General features: G+C 45.2%; 1 protein-coding gene across 1 annotated transcript in view; it reads right to left on the bottom strand.

Moving 5' to 3' along the window:
* Positions 1-20,951, bottom strand: part of COL17A1 (collagen type XVII alpha 1 chain) — a 54,429-nt gene that overhangs the window by 5,451 nt on the left and 28,027 nt on the right. Inside the window, exons 23-47 of the mRNA XM_036735765.1 lie at positions 20,705-20,767; positions 19,678-19,713; positions 18,485-18,538; positions 17,968-18,003; positions 17,226-17,261; positions 15,935-15,997; positions 14,083-14,118; positions 13,710-13,781; positions 12,478-12,504; positions 11,071-11,106; positions 9,416-9,451; positions 9,028-9,108; positions 8,015-8,050; positions 6,857-6,910; positions 6,522-6,563; positions 6,222-6,275; positions 5,826-5,885; positions 5,388-5,414; positions 5,091-5,123; positions 4,924-5,007; positions 4,498-4,548; positions 3,750-3,863; positions 1,958-2,095; positions 1,372-1,437; positions 649-789 (exon numbers count right to left, since the gene is read on the bottom strand). Coding sequence (XP_036591660.1) covers positions 649-789; positions 1,372-1,437; positions 1,958-2,095; positions 3,750-3,863; positions 4,498-4,548; positions 4,924-5,007; positions 5,091-5,123; positions 5,388-5,414; positions 5,826-5,885; positions 6,222-6,275; positions 6,522-6,563; positions 6,857-6,910; positions 8,015-8,050; positions 9,028-9,108; positions 9,416-9,451; positions 11,071-11,106; positions 12,478-12,504; positions 13,710-13,781; positions 14,083-14,118; positions 15,935-15,997; positions 17,226-17,261; positions 17,968-18,003; positions 18,485-18,538; positions 19,678-19,713; positions 20,705-20,767 — 1,476 coding nt within the window. The remainder of the gene's footprint in view (positions 1-648; positions 790-1,371; positions 1,438-1,957; positions 2,096-3,749; positions 3,864-4,497; positions 4,549-4,923; positions 5,008-5,090; positions 5,124-5,387; positions 5,415-5,825; positions 5,886-6,221; positions 6,276-6,521; positions 6,564-6,856; positions 6,911-8,014; positions 8,051-9,027; positions 9,109-9,415; positions 9,452-11,070; positions 11,107-12,477; positions 12,505-13,709; positions 13,782-14,082; positions 14,119-15,934; positions 15,998-17,225; positions 17,262-17,967; positions 18,004-18,484; positions 18,539-19,677; positions 19,714-20,704; positions 20,768-20,951) is intronic.

Here is a 20,951-nt window from a genome sequence, read left to right as displayed (position 1 = left end):
GTGAAGGTAAAAGAGGAGAGGGTCACTAAGTGTCAAAGAAAAACAGGAAAGAATAATTTCAGCACATTCCACCATGCTGTTGAGTTTGCAAAGCACTTTCCTTATAACCCCATGAGGTAGGTAGTATACATATTCTCATTTTACCCTTGAGGAAAATGAGGCTCATAGGCTTATAGGGGTTAAGAGGGATTCTCACAGCCAGTAACTATTAGAGGCAATATTCAAACTCAGGCATTCTGGCTCCAAGACTTGTGCTAATGGAAACATCATACTATACTGTTTCTCATGGATAAGAAAGACGAAAGAGATTAAAGCAGAGATTCTTCAACTGTTTTTGTGTATCATGGACCCCTCTAGCAGTCTGGTGAAGCTTGTGGATCCTTTCTCATAGTAATGCCTTTTAAATGAACCTGTGGTCCTAAATTGTTCCCCAAACTCATCCCCAGCTCCACTCCAGAATTTGGGGATGATAGTTGAATTGTCATGAGGCCATGGTCCTGTACTTTTCTGAATGTCTATCTGTATCTTCCATTCAGTCTCAGCATGGAGCGGAGCAATGGGCTCAGTGTGTTCTTAGAGGTGCTCAGAATGGAAATTACCCCCATTTCTTTAGCCCCTCCTCTGGCTCCCTAAGGACAGAATACTCACTTCTCATGTAGCTTAGGATGCGGTTGGTCAGCTCTTCATAGTCCAGAGACTGTAGGGACCCATCCCCACCGGCTCCTGGTGGCCCAGGAGGTCCTCGAGGGCCCATCAGATACTGCCGAAGATACTGGCGTACTTCTTCTCCTAAAACAAATCCAAGATGAAGACATCAGAGTGGAGCCCCCTGTTTGTGGAATGAGATGAGATTGACCAGCCCAGCAACCACAACCTCCCCCGCAGGGACAATAGCGAATAGATCTGCCCGTTTGCCAGATGCATAAACTGAGACCATGGTCCAGGACTCGAACTAGAGTGTTCTCAATTCTCAGGATTCCATTCCAAGGGGCAGTGTCCCTGGGACAATATTTATCCAGATACCTGGAAAGAAACTTTGTCCTATTTGCTAAGTAGGGGGATTGATCACCACCGTTCTAAACAGGTTTTCTAATTCAGCAGAGAAAGGCCATGGGTCAGTGATATCTCTGAGACTTGAATACCACACATCATTAGCCAGTTGTTGCCAGGCTCTTCAGACCCTTTCTGAGGATACCTCCTTTGGTACAGAAAAGGTCCCTGGTCATAGTTAATGAGCAAGGGCAGGAGGCAGTAGTACCAAGGGACCACAATGGTCAGCTAGTCAGTCAATAAACAGTAAGTGCTTACTATGTGCCAGGTGCTACACTGTGCAGTAGATGGTTTCAATGCCCTCCTGGCCTAAGTACTCACTTTGTAGCACAAGCAGGATGTCTTCAGAGGAAATAGAGGAGAAGGAGCCCAAATTGTACCCAGAAGCTGTGGGAGAAATTAAAAAATTTTTTTAGTGGAATGAATTTTATTTTTTAAACTGTACCATATACAAATTCCTTCCAAAGTATAGTCGACTGGATAGACCTTTAAAGAATAGAAAAGAATCCCTGGCATTTAGCACATCGTTTGTACTTTAATGACTGCTGCTAAAGTACTAGAAATAAGTGATTTCTTAGGTTGGCTAAATATGATCCTTGCAATTTTTACTTTATGGTATTAATTTTTTTCAGCAAATTGTATTAAGAAATCCATACCATAAAGGCATGGCTTAGTGTCTGCAAGACTGCACATCTTGAGTTAATGAAGTTTTTCTGCATAAAAAAGCCTCATTAGATTTTTAGAGGGGAGGGGAGGCAGGAAATCATAGATGAGACCCCACAAAAGAGCACAGAGCTCTTTGCCAAACAGGCCAGTCTCTGTGGGCTTGGGAGAGGAAGGTACATGGAGATGGAGTGAAGAAATGTATGTGAATATGTAGGTAGGATGCAGGGGACCAGAGACTTACTCCGTAAGTAGCTCATGACTCGGCTCGCCAACTCAGTGTAGTCGAAAGTCTCCCCACCAATAGTGGTGACAGGCCCTGGAGGTCCTGGAGGGCCAGGGGGACCCTGAACTCCAGACAGGTGACTTCTGATGCTGTCACCTAAACACCAAGAAACAGAAGTGGGATGCAGCTCATCTCAGTAAGGGAGCATGGTTTCTAAATTTTACAGAGATCCCTTTCTTTCCAAAATGGAGCTCAAAACCCCTGAGGAAATGCACCCTCCTCCCCTTAGCCCTGCTGTTCTCAAAGAAGGGGGAGCCAGCAAGGTGGTTGTTCTGTTACAGATGGAGAAACTGAGGTACGGGAAGGGCCAGGCCAGAGATGTGCCCATGGAGGGGGTGGTGGTATGGAAGAATAAAGACGGATGTAAATCTTTCATCTATTCAACAAGTGTGCTTAATGTTAGTCTGTGGGTCATAGGAAGATCCTAGTCAGCCCCCTTTCTGTGGGGAGCAGACATTCTAGAGAAAGAGGGTTTGAGGAAGGGCCATCTAGTAAAGAGAGATGTGGTAATAGGAAGTATCAGGTGTGTTCTTAGCATGCTGCCTGACACGTTGTTCAGTTGTTTCAGTCATGTCTGACTCTTCATGACCCCATTTTGGGTTCTCTTGGCAAAGATACTGGAGTGGTTTTCATCATTTTCTTCTTCAGTTAATTTTACAGATGAGGAAACTGAGGCAAACGGGGTTAAGTGACTTGCCCAGGGTCGCATAGCTAATAAATGTGTGAGGTCAGATTTGAACCCATGAAGACAACTCTTCCTGACTTCAGGCCTGGCACCCTATCCACTGTGCCACCTGGCTGCTCATGCCGGGCACATTGCAGACTCTTAATAAGTGATTGTTGACTCTGTGTGTACGTCAAATCAACAAATATTAGACCAGGACCTTGGCCCTGTGCTAGGTGCTATAATATGTGTACATATGATCTTGTGTGTGGGTGTATGTGTGTGGTACAGGGGGAATAGGACTGAACAATGAGAAGGCCAGGGTTGAAGGCCTAATTCAGCTGCTTTCTAGGGGTGTGACCTTGGGCAAATCCCTGTGGCTGCAGGTATGATTTCCTCATATGAAAAATGGAAGATTACTCATACTATATACTTCACATGGCTGTTGTAAGGACAATGCCTTGTAAATTGTAAAGTCCCCTGGGCTTACAGCTATATGTATGCATGTGTAAGCTATTATTTGAGACTATGTACATATGCATGTACTCATATGTGTATTCTGTGTATAGATGTCCTAAATCGAGGTTTCTTATTGACCTGCCCATGACAACGTGGCTTCTTCAAGGCTTGCCAATGGAACACAAGTGCAGTCAGGTTCTACTGAGTTAGAAAGGGCTAGAGAAGGCCGTGAGATTGAAGCATAGCACCAACCGGAGGGATTTAGGGAAGGGTCATTATGGCGAGTCTAGTGTTGAAAGTGTTGTTTAAGGATTGGGCAAACTAAATCCTAAGAGGATCTTCATTAGAGGGATGGCCATCAGTGTAGAACTTTCTAAGCTCCAGCAAGTCATGAAACCATCTACCTTTATCTCTGAAGAGTGGTGGTAGAGAGAGGACCCATATCACAGATCCAGAGAGCACTGTAGCAGATGCCTATTTATGTGAATGGTTACTTCTATTGTCTCCCAGCTATACCCACCCACTTAGCACTGTCCAAATCACTGAGAGAGATTCAGCGTCTGGAGGACCAGACTCTGGTCCTTGGCAGGTGGCCCTGTTGCCTCAATGGGCTGGACCAGCACTCACTTTGCATGTAATCAGAGATGTACTGTTGAATCTCCCGTCCGGAGCTGCTGAGGGAACCAGGAGGTCCAGGAGGGCCAGGTGGACCTGGGGGTCCCCTAGAACTTGATGATCCTCCTATAGGAGACAGAAATGGACTTAGTCTCTCTCTATACTGGACACAGGGAGATGGGGTGGCCACTACCTTTGATGAGTTTCTGTCTTCCCTTCCCTAAGGGAGATCAAGATCCACAAAGTGACCTGGAAGGGATTAGGCTTGAGTTACCAGTAGACCCTGAGGTGTAAAAGGGTCACAGAGATGAACAGTTCTCCCCTCTTCAAATCCAGTACCTTGAGGGATGACTTCCGGAGCCCACCTGCTCCTTGAAGCCTGTTCCTAGCCCATGCTGGCCTCTTTCACCTTTGAACTCCTAAAGCCCTCACCCTCTGTACCACTAATTTAGCACTCACTGTGACCTATGCTTAGTTATCTTTTTATATTTGTGGATCGCATCCCCTAGCCAGATTGTGAAATTCCTGAGGATAGATTCCTTTGTCTTCCCCAGAGGTCTGGGCACACACACACACACACACACACACACACACACACACACACACACAGTAGATGCTTGTTGAATGCTTGTTGAATTAATTTCCTCAAAGAAATGGTCATTTGGGACCGAGGGAAACGGGAAAGACTTTTCTCTACAACTCTTAGTTCAAGTCCCTTCTTGAGAGAAGGGGTCACCTTCTCTTAAGGCAACATCCTCACCTCGAGAGGGGCTTCCGGGGATGCCAGGAGCACCTGGGACACCAGGGTCACCTAGCAGCAAAAGAGAGAGAGAGCAGGCAGTTGAAAAAGCCTCATCCTCCAAGAGCACGTCTCTAATGAGCCAGCAGCTGGATCTCAGTCTCTGACTTTCCCTCCCCTCTATTTGTAGGCTTCCCCATTGGCATGTCGCAGTGTCAGCTATTCTCAGTGGTGATCCCAATTCTCCCAAAAGGAGTGAGTTAACTTCTGAGGACCATGTTTGCCTCCTCTTCCTTTTCGTTAGCTCAAAGCTGGCTGTGCAGCAAAGACTCACAGAATGATTAAGGATCCGAAATGGGGGGGCCTGTTGGATTCTGGAAGTCCTAAAGTTCTACAGATTGTGGAAACATCCCATCCTGATAACTTCCTCATCTTGCCAACACCTACCTTTGTCACCCTTAGGTCCTGGAAGTCCCTGAGCACCGGGTGGGCCCGGTGGGCCTTGTAACGAGACTCCCAGAGTGTCTGAATCTGAAAGTCAAGGATATAATTGTCATGGGTGGTTAGCTGGATTTGGGAGAGGGGTAAATAGGAGGAAATGGCAGAGCACTAACCTGAGACAGAGAGTCCTGGGAGGCCAGGGTCTCCTGAGAGTCAAAAGAAGGCCAGGATGGTTAGATCTTTTAGCACAATCTCCCAGATGGAGTTTCCTTCCAATTCCCCTCCTTGGCTGCCCTTTACAAATCCCCATGTAATGCTGCTTTATACACACAACCAAGTATATACCTAGTAATTTCTAAGAAGTTCAAGGATCCCCACAGTCTCCTTCCCTTCTTCCCTTTTCCCACCCCCCAACCCTGCCATGGCTTAGGTAAGATAACAATCTTTTCATCCCCATCCTCTCCATTTACCTTGGTATCCTCGAGGTCCGGGAGAGCCTGTTGGAGAGAAAGCAAAAATGTTGTGAGATTGAAACATAATACCAACCAGAGGGATTTAGGGAAGGGTCATTATGGTGAGTCTAGTGTTGAAAGGGATAGGGACCTTGGAGGGTGGGGGGAGGGAAATATGCTGAAAAACCCAGGGGGTGTTACTTAACCTCCTCCCCATTCAGACATTCAGTTGCTCAGGTCAGGGCTCTGGAGGAGAAGGGCTTATGACACCCCTAACCCTTTAACTGGAGCGCAGAGCAGGAATATGGGAGGAAGTGAAAGGAACTTTGCAGCTCAGATGTTTCCCCTGAACTCCCTGCCTTAATTGCCAAGGTACCACTGAAAATGAGCTCGGCAAAGTCTTTTCCTAACACCAGGTGGGAAGGATGAGTTCACAGACAAAGGCAACATACTCACCTTGATCTCCCTTGGGACCAGGAGGTCCAGGTGGGCCAGGGGGGCCAGAGAAGAATGTTTCTGTGGAAGAGATGAATGGGCTATAGGAGGTTCAGGTGATGAGTGTTCCCTGCCATGGTTGCATGCCATGCAATCTATGCAATGGAATGTGTTCCTGGCCCAAAGCTGCCTTGACACCTCTTTTCAGCTCAATGTGAATTTCTGTTTGTTGACTTGTTGTTCTGTCTCTGCCCCACCCCCTGCCCCCAAGACCTGGTGATCCCCAAGGGTATTTTTTATTTTATTTCTCCTCCAAAGCGCTTTGTAAAAGTTTGTTCCTTTACATACCCCATAGAGTCTTAAAGTTCATAGTGCCTTCTATGAGACACTTGTGTTTCCAGTGAGAAATGGCCTTACCTGAGTCTGTAAGGAAGCTTCCAGGTGGTCCAGGAGGTCCTGGTAGGCCTTCCCCTGAGCAAGAAAAATCCCCAACCTAGGTCAAGACTGAAAGCCTTCCCAGGGATTTACTCCCAAGGGGGCAATTTGCTCATTTTCTCTCTAGTGACATTTAAAGAAAAGTGGGTAAATTTGTACACTCTGACAGGACTGGGTAAGGATGTGCTACAGAGGAAGTCTGGGTATGTTGAATGGCCATGATTTCATGGCATCTGGATCTTCTTTTACCCTCCTTCCCTTCCAAGAGGTATGAGTGCTTACCTGCTGGACCTCGGGGTCCTGGAGGGCCTGTGATGGAGGCTCCTGGAGGAAGAAGCATATAAAACCAGGGTTTGAAATATGGAGGGCAAAGAGTCATGGGTTCTAAGCTTGGCCTTGCTTCAAATTCATGTGACAAATTCATTCATTCCTTTTTTTTTTGGTACTTAGTTTTCTTATTTACAAAATTTGAGGATCTGACCATGTGATCTCTTAAATCTCTCTTAGCTCTGACTCTAGGAGTTTTCATATTACATGGATTTTGGAAACAGTGTTTTGGTCTTCTTCACAAGCCTCTCCCATCCTTCTACTTTCCAAAGCTCTCCTGGGCTAATCACCTGGTGGTCCTGGTGGTCCTGGTGGTCCAGGGGGGCCTTGCAATTGAGCAGTGTCTACAAAGAGAAGAAACCAGACATAGCTGTTGTCTCCCATGGCCCCCTTCCATCACCGTCTCTCCCCTACCCGACCCAGGAATGCAGTCAGGATGATGTGTAGTCAGGCAATTTTACCAAGTCCTGACCAGGCCCCTGGTGTCTTTTTACCTAAAAGGTTTCAGGCATAGGAACTTGGAAGAGAACCCAGGAGTCTGGCCACCAAACCTATGGCTATGCCCAAGAAATCCTGGTCATAGGCTAATTGTTATTAAGACAGAGCAGGCAAAATTAAAGACAGGAATAGTCTTCTGAGAGGGGAGGGGGTACTCTTGCCTATATGATTCGGTTGTTTTACTTTCTTTGAGATATATGGCAAAACACTGGAGAACCCTGATTTCTGCTTTTTTTTCCCTAGGTGCTCTTAAAGACCTGAGAGATTCCAAAGAGATCATCCCTTCCCCTAGAGTCACAGCCTCTGGTATTGGTAAAAACCCTGGGATTTCCTTTTGAAGGAGTTAGGCATCTTCTTTGTACTGGGGCTGTTTACTGGGGGACTTCCTGATTCAGCTGGGCCCCGTCTGAACTGCCCACCCTCCAAATAGCCCCTTGTGTCTAGGGAAGGTCATAGCTCCTACATCCCCTGTGCTCTGACTCCATCTGACTCCAGGTTTCTTGTCATCTTACTTCAGTCTGACTTTCACATGAACCAAACAGAATAAAGTTACTCACGAGGAGCAGAAGCAACCCCTGAAGAAGAACTGCTTCCAATGATCGATTCCCCTGGGATGCCTCTCTCCCCTCGGGGACCTGTTGGCCGGGAAAAAAGGATTGAAATTTCCTTCATCAGCTTGCATTGTTTTCTTTCTTTTGTCTCAGGGGTCAGAGCTGAGCCCCAAATCTGGACTGCTGGCAGCCCCTGGTTAGGATGAAATCTGGCAGAGGAAAGGACTGACAGGCTCTCTGGGGGACATGTTTTGTTTCCAGTCTATTCCTCAATAAAGGGGCCCTTGAGGCCTTCTGAGCTTTTGGTGATGTATTGTCATAACCTGCTAATTAACAACCAGACATCCACACTCTCTGGGAGCCCATAATCACTCCTCATTGTTCACAGGCATGGCATACCTTGCTGTCCTGGGAGACCAGCTGGGCCAGCAGGTCCTGCAGAAGAGGAGAAAAATAGGCTAAATTATATTCCTCTAGTCATAGTTTGCAGAACCAAAGAAAAGGCCAAGGGCCTAGAAGCTGGTCTTCTCAATATGCCCAAGAGCAATATGATCTAAAGAGCATATGATTAATGTTGGAAATATACCATAATATAGTAGCAAGTTAGGATATCCCTGATTAATTGCTTTCCCCTCAGCCTCATTGATGAAATCACAGAAGGGGTGGGTATTAGAGCAAATAAAATGTTAATGTGTTAAACAAAATAATGTATTTATCCCCTTTAACCCTTTCTCGAAGCATGAAGAAGTTTTTTGTGATGGAATTGGAGGGCACCTTGCAAAACATTTGTCCACTCCGCTGACAGCCTTTAAAAAGTTAGTTAGACAGCTCTAGAGTCAGTTGGGGCATAAAGCCGCTTCAAGGAGTGTAAGCAAAGGCAGTCTAGGAGAGAGCCATGCAGGAAGAACCCAGCATTTGAGAAGATACCACGCTGCCTTTTCCCTTGAGTCTCGATCAGAAAGCAGTGAGCATTGGGGGGATGGGGAGTTTCTTTTTCTTTTTCCGTCCCCCATTGACTATGGCGTTTTGCAGCAGGGCCGCTCACCCACTAGGAGACACTATCCTCAACAGGCTAAGAGAGTCAGTGCAGCAGAGAAAACAGTTAACCGTGGATTCAAGAGAGAATTAGCCCTAGCAATCAGGAGACAAGTGGTGGAGAGGCCAGGCCCAGGGAGCTTAGCTGAGACACCTGCTTAGGAGAGAAACTGTGCCCACCAGGGAGCAGCGTGAAAACAACATGAGTGTCCTGTAGGGCTGGATGGTGAGTTACTTGGCCTTAGTCACATGTATTCTCTATATGTATGATTCACTGCCAGGGAAGTCATCTTGGCACCTAAAGGCAAGTTATGGCCTGTAGCTAATTTCTGGTAAAGGCCAAAACAAAAAAAAAAAAAAAAGAAAAAGTTACCAACCTGGAAGGCCAGGTGGTCCTGGAGGTCCCAGGGCTCCAGGTGGTCCCGGAGGCCCTGGTACAGTGACTGTCGATGTTCCCTCTGCAGAAAGATGAGGCAATGAATGAGCAACACTCAACAAGCAGATGCTCTAAGTCCTAAACTGCAAAGTATCATCATGACTCTTGAATTTTAACGAAATACTCTCCCATATCAGGAGAACAGGTAGGAAGACAAAGCTCACTCTCTCCTTGGTCCCTGATCCAAAGAGCTCATAGTTTCATCTCATCTAACAAAACTGCCTTAGAGCCAAACATTTCTTGAGATGTATTAACATAGAGAGACATAGACAAATACATTGTAAATGAGATTAAGAAACAAACCAGGACAACCCCGAAGCCCTCTTTACCTGAAGTTACAATCCTGCCTGGAGTACCCGTATCACCTATAGGAGGGAGAGGGGTGTGGGAGAAAGAAGAAGGAAGCATGAGAGTGTTGGATTTCTGTATGAATCAATGCCTCAGTGAATCATTTTCAGTGTCTTCTTATTACACCGGAGAAACTGATCTTCCACCTATGGCCTGAACCTTCTTGCTAAAGGCATTATAATGAGCAGAGAGAGCGCTAGGGAGCATGTCCTACACTACATTAAATACCAATCTCCCAGCTGATGACTCTAAAGGCCTCAATCATCAATCTTCTCAGGCCTGAAGTGACTTCTGGAAGGAAGAGAGCTGGGGGCTTAGGGCACCAGTGTCATTCTGACAACTTCCCAAGGTGCCTTTAGGGGAAACTAGTGTGTGGTTGATTATATTCAGATCTTAAACCACCAAACTGTTTTCTTTCCAGATTGCGAATTATGGGGAGAGGGGGAAATTGGGGAGGGGGAAGAGGTGCTTTCTTATTGGACACGTTCTTGGTTTCTAAGACTAAAGAGAAGTAACAGGGCAAGGGAAGTCAAGTTTAGGAAGGAGTAGGGGATGGGGAAACTACTCAGCTGACGTTTCCTTGAGGGACTTCACGAGGACTCAGGGGACAGTGAGCAAACATGGAGTTTTGAATCGGGGACCTGGTTTTAATTCTCACTTTACTAGATGTGGGGGGAATCAGGAAAGGCCTCCTGGAGGAGGTAACTCTTGACTGGAGGAGGTAACTCTTGAGTTGGCTTTTGAAGGGAGTTAGTGATTCTAAGAAGCAGAGGGGAGGAGAGAGGGCATTCCAGGCGTGAAGGACACCAGTGTAAAGGAACAGTCTAGAGGTGGAACGTAGTATCTGAAGAACAGTGTATGAGCCAGTTTGGTTGGAAGGCTGAGTCATTGATCTGGAAAGGTAAGATGTCCTTAAATAGGGAAGGATTTTAAATGCCAAGCAGGGTCTCTTTTAGCCTAGAAACTGGTAGGGAACCACTGAAACTCTTTCATTGGAGGCATGACATGGTCAGACCTATGACTTAGGAATATCCTGTTGGCTTTATTTTATAGGCACCTATTTCTTTACATAATAGAATTTGAGGGAAAGGATTTGAGGGAAGGGACTAGTTGTTGGGGTTTTTTTTTTTGGTGGTACTTCCAACTTAGCACAGTTCCTGGCACATAGGGAGCACTTAACAAATGCTTGTTGCCCGACTGTCTGGATTAGAGATGGAAGACTCAAGACAGGGGAGTGGTGAAAAAGTAGGCTGCTTAGAGAGAGGGGCACTTTTCACTTAGGGTCAGAAAGAATGCTCTGGGTTGAATTCACTTGGATATGGGTTTCATGGCACTGTCCTAGGTCAGTGGAGGGAGTTTGAGGATGTTCCCATCTTGTTGAGCCGTGCAGTAGGAATCTTTGTCCTGTGTATGTGTATGTGTCTCTGTGTCTATGGTGATGGTGGCATGTGGATGGGGGAAAGAATGGGTTGGGAAGGAAATTACTCAAAGGGCTCTTATTGATCAGGAAAAGCTTCTTCCTTGTAGACACTAGGTGTCACTGTTGCTCCAGGTCCTGATGAGAGACAAAGACTGGGCAAAACCTTGACAACCCCAAGAGGCAGAGAATGAATGTTTAATTTGGAGACTCACTTACCTTTAGCCCCTGGTCGGCCTGGGGTCCCTGGAAGTCCTGATGAGATTAAAAAATAAATAAATCAGGAGGATTAATGCTAAATAAATAAATCACAGCATTAATGCCTGTTGGACTGAAGCTCAATGAACAAACCACCTAAGAGAGGTAAAGAGGCCCCAGCCCAGCTTCTACCTTTGTCTCTCTCCCTGGGCTTCTTAGAAGGAAACAACCCAGACTCAAAGACCTTTTTTCAAAGCCCAGCAAAGTAGTAGGGGGTGAGTCCCTGTGATAATTGCCCTGGACACAGAATCTAGGATGGGGAAGATTATAAAACATCTCTCAGCCTATGACATTCTCACTAATCTACCTTCACTGTCCGCATGTTATCCCTTTCTTTAAACCTTTCTCAAACGGAGCATGTATATTCCCATTTCCCTCTAAATACAAACTGGGCCTTTAGAGCACAATTGCAGACACAAACATCTGTGAACTACTGGCTAGCACAAGGCTAGGGAACAGACTTGTGAATTCACTGGGGGAGGGAGTTCCTGGATGAGGAAAATCTCTTCACCCGTGCAGGTGACACCTTCTTTGCAACTTATGTTCTTAGAGCTGGGGTTCTTAACCTGAGGTCAGTGAACTTGCTTTTTTAAAAAAATATATTTTAACTGTATTCCAATACAATTGGTTTCCTTTGTAAACCTACGTATTTTATTTTATGCATTTAAAAGCGTTATTCTGAGAAGTGGTCCACTGGCTTCACCAGACTGCCAGAGGGTTCCATGACACAAAAGAAAATTGAGGACGAGTCTTAAAGAGTGATCTGGGGCACTGAGAAGTCATGTGATTTGCCTGGGATCACACCGGCAGTTTATGTCTGAGGTGGGGCTTGGTTCCCTCTTGCTGGCTCCAACACTGCCTCTCAAGAGGGTCTACATAGCCTTTGTTAAATCTTTCTTAGACTTGCAGCCTGATTTTATTTTGGTCCATTACCTAGTTTCTCTTAAAAAGTGGGCATGGCCTGTTTTTTCATTTGTAGGACTATATTCCATTTTGGGCAAAGGGTCCATTAGGACCATAGTCTCCTCTTGATTTGTGATGCATATGCAACAAAAGTTAACAGAGGCCCAATTAACACCAAATAGTGGATAATCCAAAGGTCTTCTTTTGGTCGGCACCATTCATTAATGATATTCTCTTGAACAGATTTTACTTCCTAATTACTTATGAACAGGAGATAGAGACTATCATGCCCAACACACTTGGACTGATAGATATGAAAGGTCCAGGTAGGCTACATGATACAGGTGATATACCTAGGCAGGTTGGGCTGGGGGAATTGCTGTAGCCCCTCAAAAGATCTTCCAAAGTTGAAACAAGAAGTCTGAGATGGGGGCAGACTAATAAGAAGGAGACTCAGTATCTCACCTGGAGGTCCTTGGGGTCCTGTGAGGCCTAAAGAGAAGGGAAGACAAATGAGAGAGTTCTAAGTCATCTGGGAACCTCCTTACAAGAGAGCAGTTCTGAGCTGCAGGCTTAGTTAGCATCAATGCACACTAGAAACATCATCACAGGTGAACCAAAAGAGGCATATTCTTTTCTTGATTGACATTTGGCAAATTGAATTTGATTGAATCAAATGAATTGTTACTTTCAAAAGAAAGCTTGATGGCTGTAAAGCAGCCATTCAGTATCGTACTAGTGTGGGATAGAGACAGGACCTGTGATTTCACTGGTATCAGGAAACTCCCTCCTCTGGTGCAGGCCAGCATCTTCTCTGCAGGCATCTTAAAGGATTGTTGAGAGCGCTGAGAGTTTCAGTGACTTGCACCTGGCCCACAGTAAGGGGTGGAACCAGAACCTATGATTTCCTGGCTTCAAGGCCTGCTGCTGCTTCTGCACACTTAAACTAATTCTAAGACTAAAAAGAGTTGCATTTCCAGAGTCCTTTAAAGTTTACAAAGTACTTTTCTCCTAACAACCCTTTTTAAATATCATCACTGTTTTATAGATGAGGAAATGGAGTCCCAGACAAGTTAAGTAATATTCCTAAGGTCAGACAATTAGGGTCAGGGCCCTAGAACTCAAACTCAGATCTTTTGAGTCCAAGAATAGAATTCATTCATTATACCATGCTGTCGTATAATGTACACAGGCTTTGATCCAGGAGACATGCCTGAGTCATAGTTTCCTCATCTATAAACTGGTTGTTAAATTAATCGTAGTACTTTCTGCACAAGGTTAATGTAGAGATTGAGCTCAGGTGCAAACTCTGACTCAAAATCTTCTGAGATCCCTTCCCTTTATCTTGTATCATTCTTAGAATGTAAATTCCTTAAAGGCAGAAACCGTCATTTTTTGACTTTGATTTCCCCAGGGTCTAGCATAGTGCTGTGCACAGTATGTGCTTAATAAATGTTTGTGGAATTGAACTGAAATGTATTAGATTTGCAAAATAATAAAACATTACATAAACACTAAATTGTTGTTTTTATTATGTCATACATCTACATTTGCCCAAATGTCATGGACTATGGAAGTCTAGACTCAACCTCCTCCTTACCCAACTTTTTGCTGTTCTCTGCTAAGCCAAGACATGAGAAAGGGGGAGTGGTCCCAAACATAGCCTTGGCAGCAGCCACTCATCTTTGCTCTATTACCTGGCTTTCCTCCTTCTCCCGCGGGTCCTGGTGGGCCACGGATTCCAGGCATCCCTGTGAGACCTTGTTCACCTAGAAAGATCAGGGGGTCAATTTGTGAATGTTTCTCCTTAAAAAAAAAGGAAGGTGACCATTCTGTTCCTACCAACTGACCATCATCCCTGTGCTCATGTCTTTGCATAGGATTTGTAGATTGGATGTTCAAGATGGTAGGTGGAAGACAAGAAACATTGGATACCAAGTGTAGTGCTCCCCAGGGCATATTTCACCGTGGCACTATTTATTGTTAGTAATGAGCTTGTGTATTTTAGCTTCCAGTACCTAAAGGTGATTGTTTTTATTGGGGAGGAAAGCAGTAAAGAAAGTGACCAACCTCTTGGGCCTTGGGGTCCATCTAGGCCAGCTGGACCTGTTCAAATCAACCAAAGTCCATGTTAATTCTGGAGGCATCCCAGTTGATTCCTTACTTATACCATCCCTAAAAGGACCTAGAAGAATACTAGGCAGCAGATGTTTAAGGAAAAAATAGAGATGTGACCACACATCTAATCCAAGTGTCCCTGTAACCCTTTTCTAGATAATCAAATGGATATAGTAAGATTCTCCTCATCTCTTTCCCATCTTCTTGGGGTATAGCTATCCCCCACACTCTGACTCTAAACCATCCCTTGTGAAACAGCCATCAGTGGCTCCCCATTGCCAGCTCAAAAAAAGTACAAATTCCTTAGGCTGTTATTGAAGGAATTTTTGAATTTAGCCCCTACCTATCTTGGTTTCTTATACATTTTACACTTTGGTAAAAATGGATTAGTCAATATTTCTAAAACACAGGTTGACCTTTCCCACTTCTGCACCTTGCCTCATGGTATTTCTCTCATTTCTCTCTCTCTCTCTCTCTCTCTCTCTCTCTCTCTCTCTCTCTGTGTGTGTTTCTGTCTCCATCTCTCTGCCTCTCACTCTTCCTTTTCCTCTCTTCTTCTCTTTTCCTCTCTCTTTTTTCTCTGCCTTTCCCCCCTCTCTGCCCATCAAAATTCTCTCCTTCCTCCAAGCACCAGCTCAAAAGCCACTTCCCCATGAAGCTTTCCATGGTTCTTCCTCATCCATTGCCACTCACAATCTTGCTCTGGTCCATTTTCCCAGGCTCCCAGCATTCCCCTCCATGTATTCTAGAACCTAGCCCAATGCACAGCCCACCCTTTGATGCTTTACGGATCTTGTGGATTTTCCCATGTGGATCACATGCCTCCTGTAACTTGCCGCATGATCTTTGAGAGCTTCTGTGGCCAAAAAATACACTCCCTTACAATCAGTGAGATGAGCCATGGTACACACAAAAACTTAATACATGTTGACTTGAGCCCAGTGTGATCTCTCCCTCTTCTGAACTCCTGTGGCATGCTACCTCTCGTGACATTTATCACATCCTTGTGTGTATTGTATTTTTTTGTGTGCCTGATCTCTGCCATTAAACTGTGAACTCCCTAAAGGCAGGAGCTGCATCTTATTTGCTTTCACAGCTTCTTCAGTGAAGCTGAGCACACTACTGGAATACCCTCAGTAGATATTTGTTGCATGAATGAATACTCTCTATCCTTTTCCTCCTTGGTCTTTTTATCATTTATCCATTCAAAGTACTATCAGGGTCTGCAGCTGAATGTTCTTGATGCCCAAGGGTTCTTGTCCCTCTCTCCCTGCCCCCTTGGCCAGCCAGGACAGCTCAGGAATGTAATGAAAAAGATTAAATCTGGGGAAGCTGGTAAGGTTAGCTCAGGGGACCTTTTTTTACTGGATGGAAGCATCGAAAGCTCCAAGGGTTTGTTCCATCTTCTTTTTCTTCCAGAAGCAGAGAACTCAGAGGCAAGATCTCAGTGTCTGGAAAGGACCAATCCCAGCACAGAAGACTCTTGACCTTATCCCCTAGTGCCCAGTGATATGCTGTGAGAAGCCCCCACAGGAACATCACCAGCATACTGAGCCCTGGTTCATGGGAAAACCAACTCTTAAGAGACAATCAAAAAGAAACCATCTGTAACCTGGAGCCAGGCCAGGAGATTCAGAGACAGAGACAACGGTAGACCAGAAATTAAGGAGCTGAAACTCATTAAACAAACATAAACATATGTCAGAAAACACAGTTCTGTGTTCATGTACACACATTTGCAGGTGTGCACATGCATGCAGACATAGACACCAGGGAGAAATACCACATCTCTCCTGACACTCACCCATTGCTCCTTTAGCACCAGGCTCACCGGTTGCACCAGGAAGACCTCTTAAGCCAGGTTCTCCTACAATAGAAATTCACAATGAAAAGGAGAGAGGATAAATTGGTCAGATACTTCTGGGGCTCCTCAGCTGGTAGGATCACGCCCTTTGCTTTCCCTAAGAGAGACCCAGAATGTCGATCAACTTCCTGGAATGTCTATGGAAAGGCATTTTCAGACCCGGCTCCCTTGGTGAACAAATGAGCTCAAACAGAGCCTGCTTGGTCCTCTCTGAGCAGCAGGCCCCATCCTGATCCTCAGGTGCTCATCAAAGGAGTTTTAGCTCCGTAGAAGGCAAGAGAAGCCATTTATAGCCAAGGTAGCCATGATTCCTTTCCCTTTTTAATCAAAGACATTGCAAGATGCAAGTGACTGAGAGGCAGAGTTCAATGACTGGCGGAGCTTAGTCCCTAGGGCTTCATTCTCCCTGACACTCATGGCACCGCTGGTCATGTACCAAGCGCTTATTAAATGCTTCCTGTTTGTCCAGCACTGGGGAATACAATGAAAGGCAATATATGGCCCCTGCCCTGAAGCAGCTGGCACCTTCTCTTGAGGGAGACAACATTCAAATAACTGCACATGGAGGATATGGGCAGAGTAGATGTACAGAGCAGTGCTCTCGGAGGGAATGCTCTGGGAGGGGGTTGCTGTGGAGGTAGGAGGTGAAGGGGCACCCGGACTGCCCCTTAGATAGATTAGGTCATAGGATGCTAGAATCAGGCAAGTAGCAAAGAGGATAGAGGGAAATCCCGTACGCAAGGACTGCCTTCCAGCCCTCTGTCTCCCTCTATTTGATTTCTTTGTCCCCACTATGATAGCAGAGACCTCACACATTAGATAAATTCAATGTTGGTTTGCATGCTAAGGGGTTTGGGTGTGACAGCAAAATTAGAAATTCCCTAAGGCAGAGATCTTGATGTGTTTGTTTCTGGATCCCTTACATAGCCTGTTGTTGTTGTGTTGTTTCAGTTGTGCCTGACTCTTTGTGACCCCATGTGGGGTTTTCTTGGCAAAGATAACAAAGTGGTTTGCCATTTCCTCTTCCAGTTCATCTTACAGATAAGGAAATTGAGGCAAACAGGGTTAAGTGACTTGTCGAGGGTCACAAAGCTAGTAAGTGTCTGAGGTCAGATTTAAAGGTCAGGTCATCCTGACACCAGGGCTTGCCTAGCTGCCCAATAGAAACTATATAGCCTGGTAGGTGTTTAAGATTTATTGAAGTGAAGTTCATTTGCTAGGCTGCACTGACCTGTGAGACCTCGAGATCCTTTCTCACCAGGGTCGCCTAAAATGGAAATAAAGGAGAGGAAAGTCAGTTTTTTGCAGAAAGAAATCCCATTAGACAACAATCTTAGGCTTCATTTAACGTTCAAGAGCAGGGACAACATTCCAGCACTCTTCAGAGCCACATTCTGAGCCCTGGCAGGTTAACTTAGCCTTGGCAGGTTAGCTCAGTGTTGGCTGAAGTTGTAGGTTTGGTCTCTTGCTGGCCTATGAGCTTCTCAAAGAGAAATTATCCCCTAACCCTGGCCACTGATTGAATTCTGATCCCAGCTGCAGACTGACCCCGTAACTCAGGCCTCAAACTGACTACTAGCTCTGATGAAACAGTGACCTTTACCCCTTGCCTCATAACCTCAGCCATATATTGACCCTTCATTCAATTTTAAACTGATAAAGAGGCTGACTCTTTGTCATGATCATAAACTAACCACTAACTTTAGCCTCAAAATCACCCCTAACCTTGGCCACAGACAGACCCTAACTCTGACCACAGATGGTCTCTAACTCTGACCATCTGTCTTCCATATGTGTACCATGATCATATAAGAGGCTTATGCTAGGTACATCTCATTCTCTCTCCCCCATCCTTTAAAAACTTCTCTAAGCTTGACTCCATTTGGGGGTAACTATCTGTTATGCCTGTGTAGGGAAGATGGCATATTTCATACAATGCAATGATCATTGAGCCACGTCATGGAGCAGCATACCTTTGGGTCCTGGGGGTCCCAATGGTCCTTTCTCACCTAAGGAAGAAAAACACACTTTGGCATTGACAGGGCTGCAGAGAAGGTTATTTTTACAGAAAAAACTGAAAGGATGTTAGAGGGACAAGTGGGATCAACTCCTGCACTTCTACAGACATTGTCTGTCTCCTCCTTGACCTCACCTCTTGATTCTCTGCAGGACCCACTCATTAACCTACCTGACTGGAGTCTCCACCACCACCCTTACCTGAACCACCTAGTCCATACTCACAGGATCCAAGATTTAAAGCTATTAGGGACCTGAGAGTCAGCTTGTTCAGCTCCCTTGTATGATGAGACCAAGTCCTGAAGAGGACTTGTCTATAGTTACCCAGGTAAAGTGGTAAAACCAGAATTTGAACCCATACCATCTGAATGTAACTTAGCATACTTCCTGTTATACAAGGATGCTTATCTCTAGGCTTAATGAATAGCTTCACTGGGCTTGCCCTCTCCCTTCTATAATTCTTCACCAACCTACCTTTGGGACCAGGGAGTCCAGCTTCACCTCTGAAGCCTTGGATGCCAGAAGGACCTGTAGAACCAGAGAAAATCAGACAGGCATATGATGGAAACAGATTGGATAAGTGGAGTAAGTGTGAGAGAGGAGTGCTCCCTATGGTTGCCAGAAGGACCTGTAGAGCCAGAGAAAATCAGACGGGTTTATGATGGAAACAGATTGGATAAGTGGAGTAAGTGTGAGAGAGGAGTGTTCCCTGTGGTTGCCAGAAGGACTTGTAGAACCAGAGAAAATCAGACAGGCATATGATGGAAACAGATTGGATAATGGAGTAAGTGTGAGAGAGGAGTGCTCCCTATGGTTGGGAGCACTGGTGACTGGGAGGATAGTGGTGCTTTCAATAGTAGCAGGAACTGGGGACTTTGGAAGAAGAGAACTATGTTTTAGACAAGTTGAATTTGAGAGGCTTAGAGAACTTAGTTTGAGATGACCGGAAGGCAGCTGGTGATATGAGTTGGCAGGTCAGAAGAGAAATTAGGGCTGTATATTTAGATCTGGGAGTCATCTACATAGAGATGATAATTGAACCCATGGGAGCTGATGATACTATCTCACAAAGTGAGATAGTGTGGAGGGGGTTGAGAAGAGGGCCCAGGACAGAACTTTGGGGGATGGTTAACAGACTTGACCTGGATAAAGAGTTGGTAAAGGAGAATGAGTATTTATTAGACTAAAAAGCATTGTACAGGGTGTCCCAAAAGTCTTAGTGAAGATTTTAAGCTTTAGGAGCTTAAAAAGTCTGCATTGAGACTTTGGGGACACCTTGTATAAAGGTGTGCTTTTATTTGTTGGCAGGTGCTCTGTTCAGAAGGACAGATGAATATTTTTCACAGTTGAAGATTTATGGAAGCAGATCATATATGAAGTGCTCTGGACTCCCAGTGAAAAAAGGACAACTCAGAATGGAAAGAGCAATTTGAACAGATAAAATCAGGGCTCACAAAACAGCCCAAGGCAAAACAAAACAAAACAAAACAAAAAAACCAAACCCATTGAAACTTGGGCTAAAATCCTCTAGAAATCTCTGCTATCAGTGCCATTATGGTTTTGTTTGTGTGTTTAAAGTATTTTTTTCCCTCCTTAATTAAATTTACTTTGCCTCAGGTTTGCCTTTTGTTGTCCAGAAACAACTCGGCAAAGAGAGGTCTACTTACCTGAGGGGCCCTGAGGTCCTGGGGCACCGATGGAACCTGGGAAAAAGAGGAAGGGAGAAGGTTGTCAGCAAGAAATTGGATCCTGATTTGGGCATCAGATACCACAGGAAACCCATGAGGGCTTTGGAGGAAGGCCTCCCACTGCTTGATGGTTTTGTTTTGTGTGTGTGTGTGTGTGTGTGTGTGTGTGTGTGTGTGTGTATGTGTGTGTGTGTATGCACACTTCTGTGCACCACAAAGGCTCAAATTCTTCCTCAAACCTCTAAAGACAACAGGATATGAAGGTGAAGTCCTTCTCTTCTCTGGAGAAGGAGCCTGATTGTTTGAGCAAGTTGTTCTGTGCTGAATGAATAAATAAATGAATGAAGATTATCCCTGACTTTATACACTGGAGGCAGAACAATTTGGGCTCAGGAGAGAGGAGAAGGAAACAGAGGTGATATAGAACTACACCCCTTCTCTATCACTTTATCTGCAGGCAGGGTCTATTCCTGCTTGATTGGCCTGGGCAACCGGTTAAAGCTAGGATGTTTCCCACCATCAGCATGGGATTGTTTTAACCTCACTGATTTTCTGGGTGATTCACCATTGAAAGGCAATGACCTGGCATTTGCAGGCTCAGAGGGCCCCATGTAGGTTGACAAGGAAGGGTCTCAGTTCTTCGGTTTTGGTCTAGGGGCTTCTCTTCTCTGGCCCTCTGTTTTTTTCTCTATAAGATAATGTGATTGAACTAAATAATCTCTAAGGTTCCTTCCAGGCCTATACTTCTGTTGTAGTCTAGACAAAGACAAGGAGGACATCTGACAAAGCCTTTACAATCATTCTGTCCAAAAGACAACTATTGATTCTTCTTGCCCCAGCAATTCATTTTGGTGGAATTCTAGTTGGCTAATTCTTTTCTGCCCATGGTTCTCAGGATTGTTGCTCTGGTCCCTAAGAACTGATAATGACACTGGGGCCTTGTGGCATTATTCCCTGGACACTGCTGTCTTTCTAGATAACTCAGACACAGAAGTCTTGTGCTTACCTTTGGGACCAACAGAACCAGGGACACCAGGGGGACCTTGAGGGCCTGGATTACCAGCAGCACCTGAGGAGTAAATCAACCAAATGAATGACTTGGTGACTTTTTTTTTTAGCTTGGCTTTCCCTGAATCTAATCCTGTCATTTGGAAAAGATATTTCTACCTCCCAGAATCCCCCAGGGCCCATCCGGTAGGGGAAGGGGGAAGATTCAGTGGTTTGAAGAGTCCAATAGCTATGATGAGGGAACC

This window comes from Trichosurus vulpecula, chromosome 8, assembly GCF_011100635.1.
Source record: "Trichosurus vulpecula isolate mTriVul1 chromosome 8, mTriVul1.pri, whole genome shotgun sequence".
Classification (NCBI taxonomy): domain Eukaryota; kingdom Metazoa; phylum Chordata; class Mammalia; order Diprotodontia; family Phalangeridae; genus Trichosurus; species Trichosurus vulpecula.
Note: the sequence above shows the minus strand (reverse complement) of the source record. Positions and strands in the feature narration are given on the sequence as shown.